The 20,986-nt window shown below is 59.8% G+C and overlaps 1 protein-coding gene across 1 annotated transcript in view; it reads right to left on the reverse strand.

Annotated features, from left to right (window-relative positions):
* Window positions 1–20,554, reverse strand: part of ASIC4 (acid sensing ion channel subunit family member 4) — a 28,862-nt gene extending 8,308 nt beyond the window's left edge. The window contains exon 1 of the mRNA XM_061459463.1: window positions 19,248–20,554. Coding sequence (XP_061315447.1) covers window positions 19,248–19,823 — 576 coding nt within the window. The 5' untranslated portion in view covers window positions 19,824–20,554. The remainder of the gene's footprint in view (window positions 1–19,247) is intronic.
* Window positions 20,555–20,986: the final 432 nt, after the last annotated feature.

Genomic DNA, 20,986 nt, shown 5'->3' on the forward strand with positions numbered 1-20,986 from the left:
TGACCCAGAAAAGTGCCCTGCAGGGCTGGAGTACATATGTCCATCTGAGGACAGCACTTGGGGCACAGGCCCCAGGGCACTCTGCTCCACTTGCCAGGCATGCATGGGTTCTGCAGCTTCCCAGCTGGGATGGCAGGATTTCCACACCATGTGTGAGTCTCCCTGCTCAGACACTGCACACTGGCATCCCTGCACCATGCTCATGTGCAGGGGAGACCCCATTAAGGAGGGAATTTCTTTATACAATTCCTCCTTTCCCTGCTCTCTGCTGTGGAGACACGCCGACCTTGAGAGGAATAGCTGCTTGTACCTCAGCAGGCAGATCCCAGCCAGAGATCACTGGGGGGTCTTGTATACTCCTCCCCACCCCACACAGCTTCCCCCTCCCCCCCCCCCCCCCCCCCCCCCGCCCCCAAGTCCTCTCCACTCCTCTGGGGCTCACTGTCCTGATCCCCTGCTTTCAGGAGCCCCAGGGGAACAAGGATGCTGCCCCCCAGCATCCTCACCCCGGCTCACAACAGCCCACCTTGTGAGCACAAGGACCAGCCCCATGCACTCCCAGTCCCACATCCCCATCACTGGCAGCCCATTGTGCCAGCCTCCAGCTGATCCCAGCTCACACAGGTATTTCCGTGGCTTACATGGCTCCCCATGGTATTTAGCCTCTGGAAGACGACGTTAAACATTGCAAGCAGCGACAAATCCTGATTGCTCCGAGGAGACAAGAGGCCGTGCTAAGCTTCCAGCCAAATGTTTTCATGCAAGAGAAATGAGCTGCGGCATGTGCAGCTCCAGTGCTCCTGTATGCCCAGGGCACCAGCCCTGCTCCCACATCCCCACTGGGACACCCAGCCCTGCTCCCACATCCCCACTGGGACACCCAGCCCTTCTCCCACGTCCCCACTGAGACACCCAGCTCTGCTCCCACATCGCCTCTGCATCACACAGCTGGCGGGCAGGCCCTGGGCATGGGCACACCACACAGGAGTGAGCACTCCAGCATAGAGGCCCTCCTGAGAACAGTCATCACTGGGGTATGATGGGAATGAGGACAGGGAAAACACTGGAGTCTTCCCACTCGGGGCTTGGCAGGGATGCTAGTCTGTGTGTAACCTTAAGAGTGATCTCCAGCTACCCCAGCCTAGAGACCAAATTAGCATGGGCAAGGCTATGGTATAAAGGAAAGCAGCCTCCTAAATGGGAAATGCTGCTTCTGAGTGACCCCGGGCAGCTGGAGGCACAGGGATGCTCTTGGACAGAAGATATGGCACAGGAGCTGGGGACAAACCGGAGCGACACTGGTAGAGCTGGGGCAATGGCACACCCACCATGCTGCCCCTGCTCTGCTCCTGCCCCTACTGCAGCTGTTTCTGCCCCAGAGCACAGCTCTGCCAAAGCCCCTCATTGTGCCCGCAGCCCCTTTTGGCAGCCCCCCACCACATCCCCAGCAGCCCGCTCTCCACACACAGCACATCAAGGCCCTGCCTGGGTGCCCCGGGAGGGAAGCTGGAGCGCTGACGCCAGCATTGCAATTGCCCAGGATATAAGATCTGCTTGGATTCAGCAATTTCAACTCATTTCAAGCCTGGTTCTGCAGCAATTTTCTGAGCCAGTGGGATGTTTTTGCCGCTGCAAACGTCCCCTCTCATGCATGGTCGCACCATTTCCCTTCTCTGCTCCCAGGAGGGCTTGGGGAACTGCGCCAGTTTGGCTCAAATCCAGCTCCGGTGGCGGTATGACCATCCTCCACACCAGCAGCACCTCAGTGCAGCCCTCTGCCCAGTTCTGTGGGATGCAGCTGTGCTTGTGGGGCTGAGGCTCCTGCCTCTACGGGGCACTGGGCTCTGCACCCTCAGTCCAAGCAGATCAAGGTATCTTCAGCCCCAAGCAGGGCACACCAGCTGTGGGCTAGGCTCTTTGTTTTGATCATCCTGTGAAATGCCAAGCTCTGGAGCATCCTCTGCAGTGCCCAACCCACCTCCCCAGTAGGAGAGAGAGCAGTGGAATGGCAGGGGCCTGGGGGATGCTGTGAGCACATCCCAGAAGAGCTGGGACCCCTCATGCCACTGCAGGTGTGTCTCTGTCCACAGGACAGCCTGTGCCAGCTGAGCCCCATGGCCAGGCCCAAGTCAGCAGCAGAGACATGGGTGCATGCTGGCAGAGCCCTTCCCATGCCAAGCAGGTTTGCTGTTGGAATACCAAGTACTCAGCTGTGCTACGGGCTGCACCACCAGCCAGGCAGAGCCGCAGAAGGCACCCGGGCTCCAGCGCTGAGCAGGGCCAGCAGGTCACAGCCAGGCTGCAGCATCTGGGCCAGCATGTGGCCCAGTGCCCCCAGGAAGAGGCAGGATCTGGAGTAGGGCTCCCTGCTCCTGGCACGTCTGGAGCATGGGGATGCGATGCATGGCAGAGGGACGCACTGTGCACATACCTTCCCAGTGCATCTGCCCCAGTGCTGCCAGTGACAGCTGTAAAGGGGGGGACACTTGGCACCATACTGCTTTCAGAAGGAGCATCGATGACAGCACAACCAAACCCATGTGCCAGGAAAAGAGCAATCCATGCAAGCCGTTGCCCCAGGAGTCCTGCACCAGCCGAGGCAGGAGCTGTATGGGGACATCCTGCTGGCGCCACACAGAGCCTGGATGGCTCTGACACTGAAACAAGGGGCTGGGGACCCCAGGTCTTCACCTCTCAGCCCCACTAAGCAGCCATGGCAGCACACAACTGCCTCTGGTAGCAGAGCAAGTGTCATCACAAAGTTGTGCTTTCCTCTGCCGCTGCTCCTTGGGGAAATTCATCCCAGAATCTCACTCATCTCCTCATTTCCAAACTAAATTTATTCATGGCCAGTTTGTACCATTTGTTCTCGTGCCAGCATTGTCCCTCGGTTTTAATAGCTCTTTTCCCTCCCTTGTGTTTACTCTCTTGATGTATTTATAAACAGCAATCCCATCCCCTCGCAGCCTCCAGCCTGCCAGCCTGCACATGCCAATTGCTCCTGGTTTCCTCTCCGGATTCAGGCACTGCTTGCCTGTGTAGCTCGGCTGCCCGGCACAGCATCTGCTCCAGCTCACCAGCAGCTTCCTCAGCCCCACCTGCTCAAGGCTCCAACACTGTGCCAGTGAGATCCCTGGCCAACACGGACACATGGTTCCTGCCCTCTCCATCCCACAGCAGCCATGGGCCAGCATCCCACCCAGGTCAGGACCACCCCACCTGAGGCTAAACTGCTACCTTCAGATCTCCCAGCAGCTTGTGCTTTCATATGGTTCGCTTGCACCAAGCACTTTAAAGCATCAACCAAAAGGGTCACTCTGGCAAGTGAAGGAGCCAACACCAAAGGAATTGCAAAAGATGAAGTGCCGGGGCTGCTGACAGAGGTGGGAGGTGTGCTGTGGTTCAGAGCAGGGGCGGGGGCAGGAGCTGGGGAAGCCCACTTCAGCCTTTTGGCAGCCAGAAAATCTCTCTTGAGATGTTGAATGTGCTGCCTATCTACACTGGTCTCTCCCTAAGCATATGGGTTGGGCGCTGGGGCTGTAGGAGGTTTCTGCCCCACGTTTCTGCCTCTTGCTTCCTCTGGGAGAAACATAGGGAAAGCTGGGGGCAGAACCAGGATGTGCTCAGTGTCACTGGAAAGATGCACGAAAGCTGTACTACCGAACTTGCTAACCTGGTTAGCTGGCTTGGTTTTGGACTGTGCTGAGCAGCAATCCTGCTATCAATCTGTGCACCCTCTGGCTCTCCAGCCGCTTCCCATCCTCAGATACCCCTGTGCCCGGCACACCGCCCCTGAGCACACAGCACAGCATGCTACGGATAAGCGCTGGGATGGGCTGCAGCTCAGCCTCCCTGCCGCAAACCCAACAAAACACACACATACAGACAGCAATAATTATGGCTTTGGGTAGTGGGCTCCTCTTGGCAGGCAGAGGAGACTCAGCACCATGTGTAGTGCTGTGCAGACACAGCTGGTCCATTCTGCTTGGCTTCAGGACCAGAAAAGGACGCCCAGCTTGTGATTTCAGGTGGAGAGGTGGCACTGAGCCCATCCATTCTGCAGGCTGGAGGAAGCAGGGAGCATAAAGGATACCCAAAAGTGGGGTACACAGCGTTGCTGGAGCTCTTTTGTGGAGCTCAGGCAGCCTCTGCCTGCTTTCACCCTGCAAAGACCCCAGCGCTGCAGGATGTCCCCTGGCCTGCACATACATCTGTGCCTGATGCTAGTGGCTTTTGGCTGAGAGGTATGAGAGGATCTTGGATGCCAGGGGCCTTGCCTTGCTACCCTCCGCATGCCGGGTACTGCGGGGAGGCATGCAGAGGGTATGCAGTGCCCGCGGTGATCCTGCCCAGCACAGGCAGGGCTCTCCCGGCCCCCGGGGAATGCTTATCTTCGAAAGCAACCGCGCAGGGAGTGCTGTGCCTCCCGTCCCCAAAGGGTTAACAAGCAATTTCCTTTGCTGACAGCTCGGAGACCGTTCACTATCGACTGCGGGAGAATAAGAGGAGAGAAGCAACGAGATAAAAAGGCAGCAGAGCTGGCACCGCCTGCTTAATCCCAGCGTTTAATCTGCTGGGGCAGCGCAGGCAGCCTTATCTCGCCGTCCTTCTGCTGCTCCATCTCATTACTGCTCCCACGGCTGCGCGGGCCGCGACGCCTGGAGATGCGGGAGCTGAGCCGGGGAACGCTGGCCTGGGGCAGTGGTACTGCCAACCCGCCTCGCTCCACTGCCTCAGCCCCAGCTTCCTCCGGGCCCACTGAGCTGGGGAGCATACGCCAGCACCCCACGCCTGGCACACGCATCCCCCCTGCTTCCCAGCTGGAGCGGCGCGGCTGCACGGGGACACACACACAGCGACATGTGCACACAGACTGCACCCACAGAGCGTACTGTTTTACACATGGTGCTGTTCGCGCCTGGCATTGTCACACAGGCCTGGGGCACACTGCCATGTCACACATGAACTAACACATTTCTTTGCCCCCACTCATGTGGGGTGGTCCAGCCTGCAGGATGCTCATGTGCTCCTAAGTGGATGGAGAAGGCAGAGCTCTGTGGGACAGTGCAAGGAGGACATAGCAGGGTCAGCATAGCAGGCAAGACAAAGCCACCTCATCCTGCATGTCCCCTTCCCTTCACCCTCACCCGTCCAGGTGCTCCCCTATGGGTGCCAGACCAGCTCCACTCTCTCTGCTCGTCCCATCAGGGACACCATGGTTTATGTCACTGAGTCATCCCCGGCCTCGCCCTGCATCTCCTGCAGCCACAGGGCAGAGTTGGGGGACACCTGGGAGCAGGCAGGTGCCGGCATAGACATGGCCCCTCCAGCCATGGCATTTGTCTGTAAATCCGCAGCATTGACACAGCACAGATGAAGCCTGCACACTAGCTGGGTTGTCACGGGGGTTATCCTGTTGCCTATGGATGGATTTACACTGACAAGATTTATTGTCACCCTGGCTGAGGCGCTGCCAGTGCCTCGCTCTGCTCCTCTTGCAAGACTGTGCTGCCTGCTTGTGGGTGCCATTAAGAGCTATGAGCAGCATCTTGCCAAACAGCCACTGGCAGAGTGGGTCCCCAGACCGGAAGAGAGGTGGGCATGACCCTCTGCTCCCCACTGCCAGGGCTGATGGGTCCTCTACCCGCCTGTCAAAGGGTGCCTCACTCACCCTCTCACCACTGCAGCAGGATGCGGGGAGATGCTGGTCCCCAAGCTGCACCAGGCTGAGCAGAACACACATCTGCGCTTCCAGAGATTTGCTGACGGTGCTGGCAGCACCACTCCAGTCACAGCTCAGTGGCCTTGCAGCAATCCTGTGTGGTGTGGGGCTGCTGGGGTGGCTGTGCATGGAAGCACCATAGGCAGGATGGCCTAGGCAGGGAGATGGGGGAGACCTCCCAACCTGCAGCCTGACCCCAGCACCACATGGAAGTACGCAGGGTGGCTATGGGAGCCGGGGCACTGTGCACCCTCTACCCCAGGGTGACAAGGGATGGGCAGGAATAGCCCCAAAAGTGGAATTTCAAGGCTCCCCACCCTGCCCTGGTTCCTCACCCAAACCCTGCTGCCTGCCCCCCCTGCCATGCTCTCCGGCACTGATTTCCCTGGGGCCAGCAGGGATTGCTCTGAGCCACCTGGTGCAGCCAGACAGGAGCTGAACCAGGCTAAATCCCCAGCAGCATGAGGGGCAGCCACCTGCCAGCACCCCCTCTGTCCCCAAAGTCACCACATAAGCCCCATGCAGCTCCCCCACCACCCTGCTCCATCCCAGCTCCCGCCTCTTCCCCTTCTCCTTCCCTCCAGCCGCTGAACCACCTCAAATGATGCTGGGAGCTCCAGTCTATCCGCCAACATAAACTTGACCCCAGCATGTCATAACCGAAGGAAACAACACACAAACAAACAGCCCGAGCTCTGCTGCACCCTCCTCTCCAGGGCCAGCTCAGGGGGGCAGCCTGGGTGATGCTGTAACCCGCCAGCACATTGAGAGCCAGAGTGAAGTGGGGTGATCACAGCCCAGCGGGAAAGGGCTCGTTAATAGCTGAGCCCTTTTAGTAGAGATTAGGGAGCTGCGCGGCTTTGATCTTTGATTGCCAATTTGCATCTTGAAGGCGCTGGGACCTCATCCAGCCTCAGCGCAACCCTTTGTGGTTATCTCATGGCTAATGGATTTGTTCTTAATGCTGGAGCGTGCAGGCTAAAGGCTGATTAAACCCTCTCCGCGGCGCTAAATCAATGGAACAAACATGATAGGGGTTGGCTTTCCCCAGTCTGCACGCTCCCGGCGGAGGGGCTGATCGACAGAGCCCCCACGCCCAGGCACTGGCAGGGACTCCCTCCATGGGGTTGCCGGGCAGGCGAGGAGGCACAGGCACCAGTTGGCAGGGGAAACCCCGCAGCCTGCATCCCTGTTTCCCCATCCTCTGCTCACCATGCAGGCTGCGATGTGCAGGGGGGGGTCTCAGGGCTCACAAGGTGTCTGCTTCTCGTGAATGCTTGAGCCACACTGTCATTGTGCTGGTTCTTGGTGCCTTCAGGAACTCCCCAGTGTCCCTCCCTGGCTCCTCCAGGCTCCTAGGGCTTGCTATGGGAGCAGGGATGTGTCCTGGTAGGGATGGGATGGGACAACATGCCCCTGCAGCTGAGGGACTCCATCCCCTTTCTCATGCCCCCTTTGCCTCTCATACACTGGGGAGCAGCACTGGCAGCTCTCATCTCTGTCCTTCAGACCATCTCTCCTTTCCCCTGCTTAGAGCCCGCGCCATGTTCCCAGGACCGTCTGCTGCATGCAGCCCATACATCATGTGCTGTGAGAAGGAGTATCTGTACACACTTTCCATAATGACTGTGGTCTCCACTGCATGCCCAGCTTCAGGAAAACACAACTCCCACTGTGTCTGCAGGCAGCACTAGCAGAGGGGACAAACTGCACCCTGCCCATGGGTGCCACAGGAACAAGTGGTCACATATTCTACCTGCTGTCTGGGCTGGGAGACTAGGGAGATGAGCAGCTGAGTTGGGCAGGACCAAGATTTTGGAGACTATGAGTTGTTGGGAGGAGGGTTGTGTGGCTGCAAGCACAGAGAAGACCACCTGAGAACATTTTGCACCCTCTGCTTTTTGCAGGGCTTATGGCATCACTCCAGATGCTGCTAAGGAAGAGCTGCCTCCAGGTCTGGTGGCAGTTGAGTAACAGGACTCCCAAGCAGGGACTGAACTGGGCTCAGTGTGAGCTCAGGACTCCAGGGCCTGTGCTGGAGGATGAGACATGTGCTGCAACACAGTGAAGCTCAGACCAGTGCCTCGCTGGAAACCAGTTTGTGGGGAGACAGTGCCAGGAGCAGCCCCAGTGGTCCTGGGCTGTGTCCATGCCAGGCTCGGCCCTGGTGAGCAGTGGTTCCTGTAGAGAGAGCCGGGCTGCCTCACGGCACAGAGCCGATGGGATCACACTCTGTGATTCCCATCTGCAAACCTCACTATTAAATCATCTCCCCTCTGCCAATATTTGCCAAGTGTGGGAGATAAAGTGGCTACAAAAGTCATCGGTGCCAGCATTTCAATCGGTGCGGCTGGAACCAGAGGGGGCAGCTGGGCAGGCCAGCAGTTCCCTGGAGTGATGGGTCCCTGATAGCTCAGCCCCCAAGCCCCCCACCCGGGCTTCTGGCTGAGCAACCCCATTGCCCTACCTGCATCAGTGCAAGGGGAGCCAAGACCCCCTCACGCTGCTGCACAGCACCTCTGCCTGCATGGGATAGATGCTGATGCCACGGGCACAGCTGCCTGTGCCAGCCTGCCCCAGGCATCAGCACAGCCCCCACCCCTCACCCCCACCTCTGCACCAGGACAGTTATCTCCACTCTGTCAGCATCTACCCTGCAGCATCTTCTCAACACAGCACCAACTCACCCCCTCCAGTACTGCCCCATCCAATCCATGTCATCCCAGTGTCCCCAGCTACCACTGCCCTGCCCTATGCATCCCCTTCTCCCTTGCACCAGGCTGCCTGCACAGCCTCTGTGGTGGTCTCTGAGTAGGTGAAGCAGGACATGATGCCAAGATACAGCTCCTGGAGGAGAAGCCCAGAGCATTATCAGCCCAGGGAGTTAATTAAGGTCATGTCAGACGATAAGGAAACAGGATGTCAGAGCGGCGGCGGCAGCGCAGGGGATCAGAGCCTGAAAAACCGTCTATGAAAAGCAACTCCACCAAGATGTGATCAGCCAGGTGCTTGGGAACAGAGTGGCTGTCATAGCTACATGCACGGGGGCTCCAAGCACAGCACCACTCTCACTGGACCCATGTCCAGTATGGGGTGGAATAGGTTGGGATGGGGATGCAATGAGAGTTGGCTGAGGGGCCCTGGTTATCTGCTTCTGCCCTCAGGCAGGATTAGCTCATCCCGGTGCAACCAGCACCACGCCATCAGGGCAGGAATCACTGTGAACCTCTGCCCATAATAAGCCCATGTGATTGCAGACACTCTCCAATCAGCAGGACCACAAAGCTGGGTGCACCAGGCTGCTTGACAGCACTCACACTGCTCCTGCCTCAGACTGGTCACCTCCCTGCTCAGTGATGGCTTTGCCTCCTGAACCAGACAGTGCCATGGGTCCAGAAGAGCAGAGCTGGCACAGCACAGCACAGTTCACAGCAGGACAGTGGGAGCAGGCTGGGTTGGGAGGGACAGGCACTGGGGACACACTACCAGTGCAAACCCGTATTTCCTGGCTGGGTGGGAGCTGAGCCACTGGGGCATAATTAATACTCTCATCAATCTCAGCTGGATTTGCATCATGCCCTGGGTCCTGTGCTGCTTGGGAAGGTGGGCTGCTCCATGCCTTCTCCATGGGGGTCACAGGCCCAGTGTGGGCCCCAGCTTGCCCCTACATGCACCCCATCTCTCCTCGCCCCATTGTCCCCCACAGCAGGGCACCCACAGGCCACTGCCTTGTCTCACTCCAGCCACTGGGGTGTTGAAGACAGATGGAGATGCTTCCCTCTGCCACACAGTCCCTCCTTCACTCCTTGGGCTGTGAGAAAATTTCAGGGAAGGCAGCTTGTGAGTGAAGGGCACAGCAGGGTTTGGAGGGCAAAGGGGGGTGGTCGAGCTGCAGACACCCACAGCCCACCTCTACATGCCTAGGATGGGGCACAAGGCCCATGGGCAACATCCATGGCTGGTGTCTGCTCTCCTGGGACACTCACCTCCCTCCTGCTCCTGCCCTGCTCCCCTGGCCCAGCTAAACACCCCGGATGGGTCTCCAGCCTGAGCTCCGGTCTGGGAGGAAAAAGACCAGAAAAGAGACTGTGGTAGTGTCAGGGGCACCATGGTGCACGCAGGGACATGGGTGCTACCCACAGCTCTTGCTTTGCTGCCCTGTGGGTGCAGGTGGCAGAGGGACAGGACAGCAGAGGGATGTGGGGAGTGCCACTGCTCCTCCGGGCATGGCAGACCAGTGAGATATCCCTGTGCAGCTGAGTGCAACAGCTCTCCACAGCCGGTACACTGCTGATAGCCACTGCCTGCCCTGTGACACGCGGGGACTGTGATGCTCTGGGCACAGCCAGGGTACAGACAGATACAGGAGGAGACATGGGCATGCCTCCTGCCCCCAGGGCTGCCCACTGCAGCCACTGTCACTGGAGTGCCTCACCTGTGCCTGACCGCAGCACCCACAGCATCTGCATCACCCACAGCATCTGCATCACCCACAGCGCCTGCAGCACCCGCAGCACCCTCTGCACAGCCCACCACCGAGCACCAGGAATTAAAGTGTTAATGAGCTGAAGGGTCGGCAGTTAGCGATTAATCAGGGGCTCTGCTCTGATGAGGCATGTGCCTCCTCTCCCCTCTCCCCCTGCCCATCCCAGGGGCTGGTGGCTGGCAGTAAGCCAGCGGATGCCCCCAGCCCCTGCTCTCTATCTCACAGCCACCATGGGCAGGGGCCAGCCTGGCTTTCCAGCCCAGCTGAGCTCCCCGACACAGATAGGGGTCCCCAACCCTCCTTCCACTGGGACACAGCACTCACAGGTCCTCCCAGCCTCTGGCTTTCTTGCTGTGCTCACCTTCCCGGAGGCAATCGGCAGGGAGCCTTTTGTTCTGCTGGAGCAAAACCTGTTGAGTCCGGCTGAGCTTAGGCAAGTTTAACAGAAAGTGAGCTCTGGTCCATGTGTGTGCCCGGGGAGGAGCATGGTGAGCTGGGGGTGCCTCTGCTGATGGGCCCCGCCCACCTGCATGAGGTTGGCTGGGGAGGCCCAGCCGCTTGGGCAGCGATGGGGACAGGGCAGGCACATGTGGGAGCCCTGAGCCCCGGCAGGTCAGGGGGTGTGTCCAGCCCCCCAAGACTGGCAGCGTGGCTCAGCGGGAGGGCCATCCTCACCTCCGGCTCGGTGATACAGCTGCAGTGGATGGGGCCGGCAGCATCCTGCCCGTAACTGCTGCTGGCGCAGCACACTGGGGCACGGCTCAGAGCGCGAAGCGAAGGTTTTGCAGGGGACAGCCACCCACAAAACCGTGTGGGAAGCTGCTCAAGCACGAGCTTGACTGCTCCCCGCTGTGAAGCCCTGGCTGGCTTTCCCCCCCTTGCAGAGTTAGGATGTGGCAGAGATCTGGCACCCTCCTGCCCTCACACCCTTGCCATGCAGCCCAAGCAAGGAGCGTACCCTGGGGATGAGTTTCCGCTCTGGCTGCATGTTGGGGCAGCACCTGGGAGAAAAGGCCAGCGACCAGCAAGGAGCAGGTTAGAGAGATGCATGTTCTCCCCTACTGCACAATTAATCATGAGAAGTTTTTCCTCCTTTCGTGCATGAAACAAAATTTGGCAGGGCGTTCTGACCACAGGGACTTGCTGCTTGCTCTCCAGTAAAAACCCAGCCACATCTGGCAAAGAAATAACCTTAGAGCATCCCTGTGTGCACAGGCAGGAAGAGGAAATGTTGGACCAGGCAGGAATACTCAGTGGGGCTTGGTCCACAGCCCCCCATGCAGTGAGCACCTTCAGCTCCTGTGTTTGCTCCCACTCCACAGCCCCCAGCACACACATAGCCGTGCTGCTCTGCTGGCCTCATTGTCCCTGCCCACAGGGGCTGTTATTCTGGTCCTGGATATATAAATGCCCAGGCAGGGTCTCCCCCCCCACTGCCAGTCAGCTGGGTGCTGGCAGCAGCCCCTGCAGCCCCTGCCTGGGCTCTCCTCCCACCCCTGGCTGCCTCCCCCTGGCCGCTCCATCACCCAGCCTGGCTGGAGCCTCAGCCCATCGTTTCTGCAGCAAGCCCAAGCCTCCCTAGCAGTGTTCCAGCTATTTGTTATTGGAAAAAGGGGGAAATACGGTTTTCAACAATTATTGTTTTTTCCACCTGACTGGCTGCAAACTTGTTAATTTTTTTCTTTAATGTGTGAACAGTGTCGACGACAGCTGCATGTGAAATGACTCGACGCCCTATCTGTGGGTCCCTGGCTGGCTTTCAGCGCTCGCACCGCAAACATTGCCTTCTATAAATAAAGGCCTATATCTCATCAATGGCAGAACAGCAGAGCTTTATATAGTCGTCTTACATAAAACCGTCTCTCTTTATGGGCTTCAAACCATTTGCGTCACTTAGTGCAGCTCCGTAAACCTCCTGCTCCAGCCGCTTCCCTGCGGAGGGAGACCCGGCATGGCTGCCCCTTGCCCCATGCTGCCGACAGGGAGCCGGGGGTCTCACCACCCCCCCACAGAGCCAGGCAGCAGCTGTGTCCTCGTCCCCCCACCCTGCCACCTTGGCACACACTTCCCTCCAGCCCGCCTGGCCTTGGCAGCGAGCATGGCATCCGGCACTGCCAGGCACCCCTGCATCTGGGGACTACCAGCCACAGGCCAGCACTATGTACCCTCCCCTCGCCACTCTCCCTGTCCCTGCCATGGATCCTGGAGCAGCACAGGCAAGTTCGCTGCGAGGTGCCACGCCATCCTCCATCACTTGGGAATCAGGGACCCGAGGGTGCAGGGTGACCAGGGATGTGGTGTCAGGCTGTGGGCACCAGCTGGATCCCTTCATCTCCAACTCTGACATACAGGGGAAACAAGTCCGACCAGTGGCTTTCCACCCCACTGCCCAGCGAGCACCTGGCATGGGGCATGCCAGTGTCTGCCCCCATGGCCACAGAGCACGGGGCCCACCTCCAGCCTGCCGTGATCCCTGGGGGCCCTGGCTCCATATGGCAGAGCCTGTCCCTCTGGCTCGCTCCAGGCGCCTGCCTGCATGCACCGATGGGTTGTGAGGGGGTCAGGGCCTCCTTCTGGGGCTGCAGCAATGTCTGCCTGCAGGGAAACATTCGGCACCCCGGCTGGCAGTGCAAGAGCCAGGGGGACAAAGCTGCAGAGACTGTGGTGACAAACCTTTGTTTATCCCCATGCTACTCCAGTCACTACCCTGGGTGAGAAGGTGGCCAGAGCTGGAGGAACACAGGGATCCAACAGCATCATGGCACTGGGACCCTTGGTGCACTCTGCCCCATGGCTGCTCCCAGCACCACACGTCCCTGGGACCCCTGCCATGGGTGACACTGGCACCATGGCTGGGGTCACTGCAATGCCTTGCCTGCCATGGTGCCCTGTGGCATCCAACCACACCACCAGTACAGGGCACCTGTACCCCAGCCTGCTCTACCTCATGCCCAGAGCCACCATGCCCAGTCAGCCACATTACACCTCATGCAGCCCCCCTTATCCCCTAGCCAGTCATCCTGCACCTCATCAGCCCCACAGCCCTGTGTCCCCAGGCACCAGCAAGCACCCACCCCTGGGGCCAAGCCCCTTGGGTGCCCCAACCCCATCCCTCCCTCAGCCACCCGAATGCCCACCCCACACTGCAGCCAGCAGCACTGGGGTGGCAGTGCCCCCAGACACCCCACAGTTGCCCTAGACTGGGGGGGCAGCAGTGCCCCTGATCTGCCCAGCCTGACACGTGGTACCAGCCTCGTGGCACGTCCCACATCCCTGGGGAGCCACATCAGGCACGGGCATCCTGGCCGCTGGCTCCCCCCCATATCAGAGACAGGCTTATTAAGTGTGTGATATTAAATTACCCAGATAAGAGCATAAGAGCTTTTAAAGTCAATTCATTAAATATAATTATGAAGAGAGCTTTTTTATGCTCACAGTGATCCAATCTCAATCAGGGAGACGGTGGGAAAGCCGCCGGCTCCTCCAGCATCTCCGTTCCCCTGCTGTGTCGCCTCCGCGCCCCCTGGCTCCCCCGCCTCGGTCCCCTCCTGTGCAGAGGTGGCACCCACGGCCCCTGCTGCCTACCCCACTGCCCTGGCATCCCCTCTCCAGTGTCACCGCTGGTGCCACCTCCATCCTATGGGCTTCTGCTCAACAAAGGGGCGGGAGAGATGAGGCAATGGTGAGGAGACAAAAGGCCCGGCAGGGATGGGGAGGACAGTAGCAGGATATGGAGAAGCTTGGGGACAAGAGCCAGCTATGTGGGGAGCTGAACACAGGTTCTTCCCAGACATGTGTCTTCTTCTCCACAGAATCTGACCTCCTCCTTTTCTGCTGTGGAGCAGCCTCCTTAGGGACCTAGTGATCCATCCTCACTCCCCAGGCAGGAGAGGTGCAGACTTTCCTCCCCTCCCACATTCATTAATGGTGCTTTTTGACCAGTTAATACCTGCCAGCCCCACAGAAGTTGCCCCAGCCCACAGCCAGACTCCTCACATGCAGCCCAGGTGGCCTCATGCCAGCCATTTGCACTGGGAACCCCCTCTCACCCCGTGCACCCCCAGCCACACTCAGGACTGAGCTCATCTTTCCTGGGGGAAGCCACAGGGGAGAGGGGGTCCCAAAGGCACTTCAGGAGATCCACAACCCTCATCTACAGCCAGATCGCCAAGACACCCCATGTCCCGTTGCCATAGTGCCCCGAGACCTGCTGTGATAAGGGGCCTTGCGGTGACATCCCGAAGTGCAACCAACCCCTCGCTGACCACCACAGTACCCCAAATGCTCATTACCCCTATATCCACCCTCCTGCTGCTGCAGCCCAAGCACTGCAGCCCAGCTGGCCAGGAGCAAGGTGGGTTCTGGGCTGGGGTCCCTGCATAAGGCTTCAGCGGGGGCTGGTGGGAGCAGCTACCCGCTGCTGGGAGCTGCTGGACTGACATTTATTTTTAGACGTGAATTGTATAAATTAGCATTTCTCAGTGGATTAAGCAGCAGGAATTGTGTAAAATTAAATGGCAATGAATTGCATTAAAGTCCCCCGTTTTCTGGCACAAACAGCGCCTCGAGCCGTGCCCAGGCGGCTCATGTGTAACAGCGCCCGAGCTGCCACCGCCATGGCTCCAGACAGGAGTGCGACCAACCTGTGGTGCGTCTGCACCTCAGAGACACAGACCTGAGGACACACAAGCATGGTGGCCAAGCTGTGAGCACGGGCACTCTGGACAAATTGAATCCCTGGGGAGATGGCTCAGGCGCTGGACTGGGGCTGCAGGACATGTGTCCGTAGAGTCTGGTGACCCAAATGAGCAAGGCTGGGCTCTGACGAGCAGCTCACAGGTATGGGATTGGCAATGGGTGCTCCAGACTCTCTTGGGTACCAACACCACCAGCCTCAGACCACCCACCATCACCACAGTGATGCCACCTTCCAGCGGGGATGATGCTGTGTTGGGACCCGTACAGCACTGCCTGGCCCCAGACCCCCTCTGTGCTCCATCCAGGGCATGTCCTGCAATGCCTGAAGACTAATAAGCAGATGAGAGGCCCCTGGTGAGCCCCCAACACTCCGGAGCACACTCAGCCCCGCACAAGGGGAGAGGGGAAACAGGGTGGGGGCTGAACAGGCATCAGGCAGGGCAGGGCAGGTGAGGAGCAATGAGTCCAGCTCTTTTACTCCACGTCAAAATGGGCTGAAAATGTGACATTTATTAAGCACAGTTCTGGTGGAAAGGTCAGAGAGAGTCCCCACGTCGGGATCAGCATTAGAGGCAAGGGGGGACAGTGGCAGAGCCTTACTGAGAAGAAGCAGGAGTGACAGCCTGCTGCTCCCCCTTCCCACACCCCAACCAGGACCATCTTGGCGTGCAGCTGAGGATGCTCACACTGTTTAGTCATAGGGGCTTCCCCATCCGGGGTCTGCGTGGGGTGCTGCCCATGTCCGGGGCAGGCGGGAAGCCCTGCCTGGAAAGCTGGGGCCGGTGCCAGCTGCGAGACGCACTGCCAGCTCTCAGCAACCTCCCTCTCCCCCCAGCCTCCAGCCGTAGCAGGACTGGCTTCGGCAGCCACACATCAGAAACAAAAGGCTTTTGACAAGGGGACGCGGTTTTGAGAAAGGCACCAGGCTCCCGCCCGGCCACGAAAGAAACCTCCTGCCGCAGCCGCTGCCGGCGAGCACGCAGGATATTGCTGCTAGTCGGGGGAGACCACCTCTACGCACCCTCTCCCGCAGCCCCAAGACCCCTTCACACTCTAGCTGCACGCCTCCCCGAAGCACCGCTGAGAGGGCTCTCCCTTCCCACAGTGTCTCCTGATGTGGCCAGCACCGGCCCCGGGCTGTGGCCACACTGAGTGCCCGGCTTGGGGACGAGGGTTGGGCACAAACCACCTGCGGTAGCTGAGCCCCAACCGCGCGGGGCCGCTTCCCAACCGCCTGCTTAATGGCACGTAAAGAGCGCTATTGATTTCCCGCACCGGCTCCACACGCTCAGCACCCTCTCACCGCAGCTGCTCTCGCCCAGCTATCAGGGCTGGCACCCACCGCTCTCACCGAGGCACCCGGCAGTGTGCCGGCGGGCACTGGACAGCAGCAGGGGCAGCCCAGCCCTGCAACTCCGTGCAGAACGGGGAGTAAGGGGCAGTGGGGTCTGAAGGGGCTCCAGCATGGCCCTCCGGCAGCCGATGCAGGGGGCACATTTGTCAGCGGGGCTGCAGGGGAGCCTTGCTGCGGCTCGGGGCTGTCCCTGCTGCCTGGGGAGATTTACAGCCCAGCCAGGCCTTATTACATGGAAGATGCTTGTAGATGCTTATGCTGGGCATTCCCCGCCCCCCCCCCCCCCCCCCCCAATAGTTTCTTAACTTGCTATCCCATAAAGAGTGTAGATTTGTGACGTTGAATAGGGGAAGATCATTTACTACTCGCAGCTCTTATTTAAAGGATCCATACGAGTTATTTATTGTATAAGCATATACTGCAAGCTCTAGCGCAAGGGGACATGCTCCAGCCTCTGTGCTGCTCCTGCTCCTGAGCAGGAATCCAGCCAGTGCCAGCCCCACGGCTTGGCCACCCTCGTGCTACAAAACTTCCAGCCTCTGGATGAAGTCCACCTTGTGCCCAAAGGGAAGGAAAGATTCCAGCACTCCTGCAAGCACAGCTGCAGGAAAAGCTCCTTCCCTTCTCCGACATCCCTGGGGATGCAACCTCTCCTCCAGGGGCTGCAGCAACGGGCTGAGCGTCCTGAGACCCCAGGCCATTTACCCCACTGGGATGTACTGCAATCTGGGAGCCCTCCATCACTGCTGGGACATGCTGTTACTCACATATCCACCCACTGCAGTGGGTCTACAAGAGCTTTCTGAACATAAAGGCACACATGGGGATCCAGGACTGGGATTGATGAAGCCTGGAGCTTCCTGCCACACAACGGCTGGGTACGGGGCAGCCTGGGTGTCCCTTCACTGAGGACACAGCTGGGAGGCACAGGAGTACCCAAGCCCACACATCACAGCTGGGACTCACCCCGCCTGCCAAGCAGCTCACGCTGTGTTTCAGTCATTCCCAGGAGGCACAAGGGACCAATTCGGCTCAGGGAACAAGAGTAGGAGGCTCCAGCTGCAAACGGTGTGATGTCTTGACAGGTTCCACTGGCAAGGCTTTGGGACATGGTATATGGCAGAGGGAAGTCACATCTTCCCTCATCCTTCCACAGGTAAATGCCCTGCAGCCTTTCCTGCCCCAGGTTCACCCCTTTGCTTCAGGCAAGTGAGAGGTGACAGGGATGCCCTTTCTGCTGACAGCCCTTGGTGTCTCAAAGGCTGGGCTGGAGGGCTGAAGGCTATGGGAGCCCTGGTCTTCCCTTCTTTGGGCCATGAGCTGTGGATCAGCTGGTACTAACCATCCTTATGCCTGAAGCATGCTCTAGTGCAGGTGCTGGCACACCAGAGCTCAGACCTGTAAGCAGCTGAGGCAGGCAGGCCAGCTGGTCCTGCCTGGTCACCTGCTGAGGAACCAGGTCCTGGTGACTGTCCTGATGGTCACCCTCTGCTGCCACACAGCACAGAACACACCACACACCGTGTCCACGCTGTGGGAAGCTTGTACCCAGCCCCTGTGCCTGATCTCTGCCCTGCCAGACTCACAAGTGCAGATCAGCACTCACCAAATCCCATTGCCACTCCGTGCCGCTGCCTGGTACAAGGCTGAGCTCGCTGCTTCCCCCGCAAGGCAAAGCAAGCAGGATTCCCCAGGAGGACGCCAGGGCTGGAGCCAGCGTGGCCGAGCCACGTGCAGGACTGTCCAGCACCAGAGCTCCCCACTCCCAGCCCTGATGAACCACACTTCTCCCTGGCAAACTCCAGCAGCTGGCATAGAGCAGGCACGCAGCCCAGCAAAGCCCTGGGTGGAGCAGGGCTGTCCCCTCGCTGTTTCCCAATCCCGTCTCCTTCCCAATCCACTGCAATCCCCATGCTACCACATCGCACAGGGCAATTCCCCCCGAAACGGTGCTTTCCCAGGGACAGCATCACCCTGGGCTGCGAGCAGGCGTTGTACAACACCGATGGGCACGAAGTGAAACAAAACATGCTGCATCAGCCATTTCCAGCCCCACGGAACCTCCTCTTCCCGCACAGCATCCCGCACAGCCCATGGCATCACATCCCCCTCCCCGGCACAAAGCAGGCTCCGGTTGGCAGCCCTGCTCCTGGGGGCACAGCAAGCCAGCCGAGCAGTAGCCCCTGGCAGCCGTAGGAGAGAGGCGGCTCATTTCCAGAGTCATTACGGTTTGAAAAGGGTCCCATCAGGTATTCCGCCCGTTCAGCACATTTATTTTCCCAAACCACAGCGGGGATTTGTGATTCCAGGCTCAATATTAGTGGGATCTGCACTCTGGCAGTGCCCGGCCAGGAGCTGTCTGCCTGGGCAGGCAGGGCACTGCTGGGACAAGGCCCTGCCAGCAAGACCTGGACTGTGGGTGGGCAGCCCCAGGCAGCCCCTCACTCACCCCCACTCTTGTGCCTCTGAAGTGGGTCCACTCAGCATGTGTGTGAACACGTGTGCAATGCTGGCAGCCTCCAGATTCACACCCATCCCAGCACCAGCCCTCTCAAATGCAGGAAAGCTCCCTGATGTGCAATGGGATGTCTCCTGAGCCACCCCAGCCACTCTCCCTGTGCAAGGCATCTTGCAACAGAGCACCTCAACCCAGAGGGAAGCACAGGCTGGAGCAGAGCGCTACATCACTGCTTTCCCACTGCAGCTTTCCCACTGAATACCCACCCTGGGGACTGCTGAGCACCGCTGCTCCTGCCCCTGCCTCACAGCCCCTCTGGCACAGACCTGCTGACAGCCCAGTCCTGCGGCACAGAGCCCTGCCAAGAGCTCCCATGGAGGATCCTTTCTCTCCCTCTGTGTGAAACTTGGAGGGAAACTCACACAGAGAGATGCAAACTTGAGCAGCCTTGCTCCAGTGAGGCATGTCTGGGTGCATGCCCCCTGCACTGGCAGGGACCCCGGTGAAGCTGAGCCAGGTGTGCACTCACCACAGTGAAATCATGCGATGAGCAGTTCTCGCCGCTGAAGTTGCAGCTCTTGAGCATATCATCGAGCTGGTGGCCGGTGCGGTTGACAATGTCAGCCATGTCGGGGTCAGGGTAGAGCAGGTCCGTGGCCTTGTGGCCATCCCGGTCCTTGGGGGGCAGCCCGGTCATGTTGGCCAAGTGGAAGATGTCAGCATCGGTGAGCGCTGAGTGCCGGTAGCGATTGATGTTGCAGATGGTGATGGCGGGGAAGACCATCTCACGCGTGGCCTCCTCATCCAGGGCCATGACGTGGGGGTGCTCCAGGTAGAGCAGCGCTGACTTAGTGGCCTGGTAGAGGAAGAAGGCGAGCGAGGCGAGGAAAGCAAGTGCCCAGAGGGTCTGGCGCACACCCAGCCCCCCTGACCGGCAGATGTGTCCCAGGCCGTGCAGTGTGCTGGTGCTGGCGAAGGCAGCCAGGTCCCGAGAGCGGGGCCGGGCAGGCTCCTCGATCAGGCTCTCCTTATCCCCTTCTTCTTTCTCCTTCTGCTTCTCATCCTCCTCGGCAAATTTGATTTTACACACGATCTCAATCGGCATCTGCCCCTCGCCGCCGGCGTGCCCAGCCAGCGAGCTGCCCCCCGGCACGGGCACTGTCCGAGAGCCCTGCCAGGCGCTGGGAGGGGGCTCGGGTCCCCCCCAAGCCCCGGCACGGCGCCGGGAGGGCCGAGCCGTCTCGGGAGGGAAGCGCAGCCCCTCTCAGCAGCTCTGAGCCGCCGCTTCCCTCTTGTCTCACTAGTCGATCGTCTCCTTGTGCCTTCGCTTATCAGCACAAATACAGCTGTCAAAAACCCCTCTCTCTCCTCTCCCTTGCTCTGTCTCTCTGCCTCTCTCCTTCGCTCCTTTCTGGTTAAGACCCCAGCAGATACAGGCAGCATTTAGGCATCATGTGCTAATAAAATCCAGGGAATACTTAATAATTCAAGACATGTCAACATTATTTCATCGTCAAATAAAGAGCGAGCAGCAGAGAAAAGAGGCAGTGTGAGGGGGCCCGGCGCCTCCGGGGCAGGGAGCCGCGCTGCACCCTCTCTCCCCAGCCCCAGCTATGAAGTGCTGCCGGAGCCACTTGTTTGAATGGCTCGGGAGCTGCTGGAGCCGTGCCGTGCCGACCCGTGCCAAGCCGAGCCGAACAGAGCCGCGTCGTGCCGAATCGAGCCGTGCCTCGCCGCTTTGTGCGATGCCGAGCAGTGCCGGGTCGTGCGATGCCGAGCCGTGCCGAGCCGTGCCGAGCCGAGGCGGGCGGGGCACGGAGCCTGCCCCCCGCCGCCGCCGCCAATGCTGATCTTGCCGCCTCTCCCCGCTGTACCCCGCCGGCCCGAGCGCCCCGGGGCAGAGCGCGGCGCGGCTCAGCGCGGCTTGGCAGGGGCGGGCAGCCTGCGGGCACCTCGCCCGGCGGCCCCCTCCTGCTCTCCCGCCTGCGGACTCCTCCTGCCTCAGCGGCTCTCTGGCCGTTAACCGCCTCCCTGCCACGGCCCGCCGCTCCCCGAGCCGGCGAGCGCCGGGACCCGTCGGTCCTGGTCCCGGCCCCGCGGAGAACCGGCCGCCTAGCCACCGCCTGAGCGAGGCTGAAGACGGGGCGCAGGAGGTGCACCCCTACCCACACTACGTGCTCCTCGGTGTCCCGGAGCCACGAGGGCGGCAGCACCAGCACGCACACTCCGTGACCACCGCTCCCCTCCCCGCTGCGCTTGCTGTGCTCC

The sequence above is a fragment of the Pezoporus flaviventris genome, unplaced genomic scaffold (genome assembly GCF_033815535.1).
Source record: "Pezoporus flaviventris isolate CSIRO_AGI_PZ_B2104156 unplaced genomic scaffold, CSIRO_AGI_Pfla_v1 ptg000029l, whole genome shotgun sequence".
Taxonomy (NCBI): Eukaryota; Metazoa; Chordata; class Aves; order Psittaciformes; family Psittacidae; genus Pezoporus; species Pezoporus flaviventris.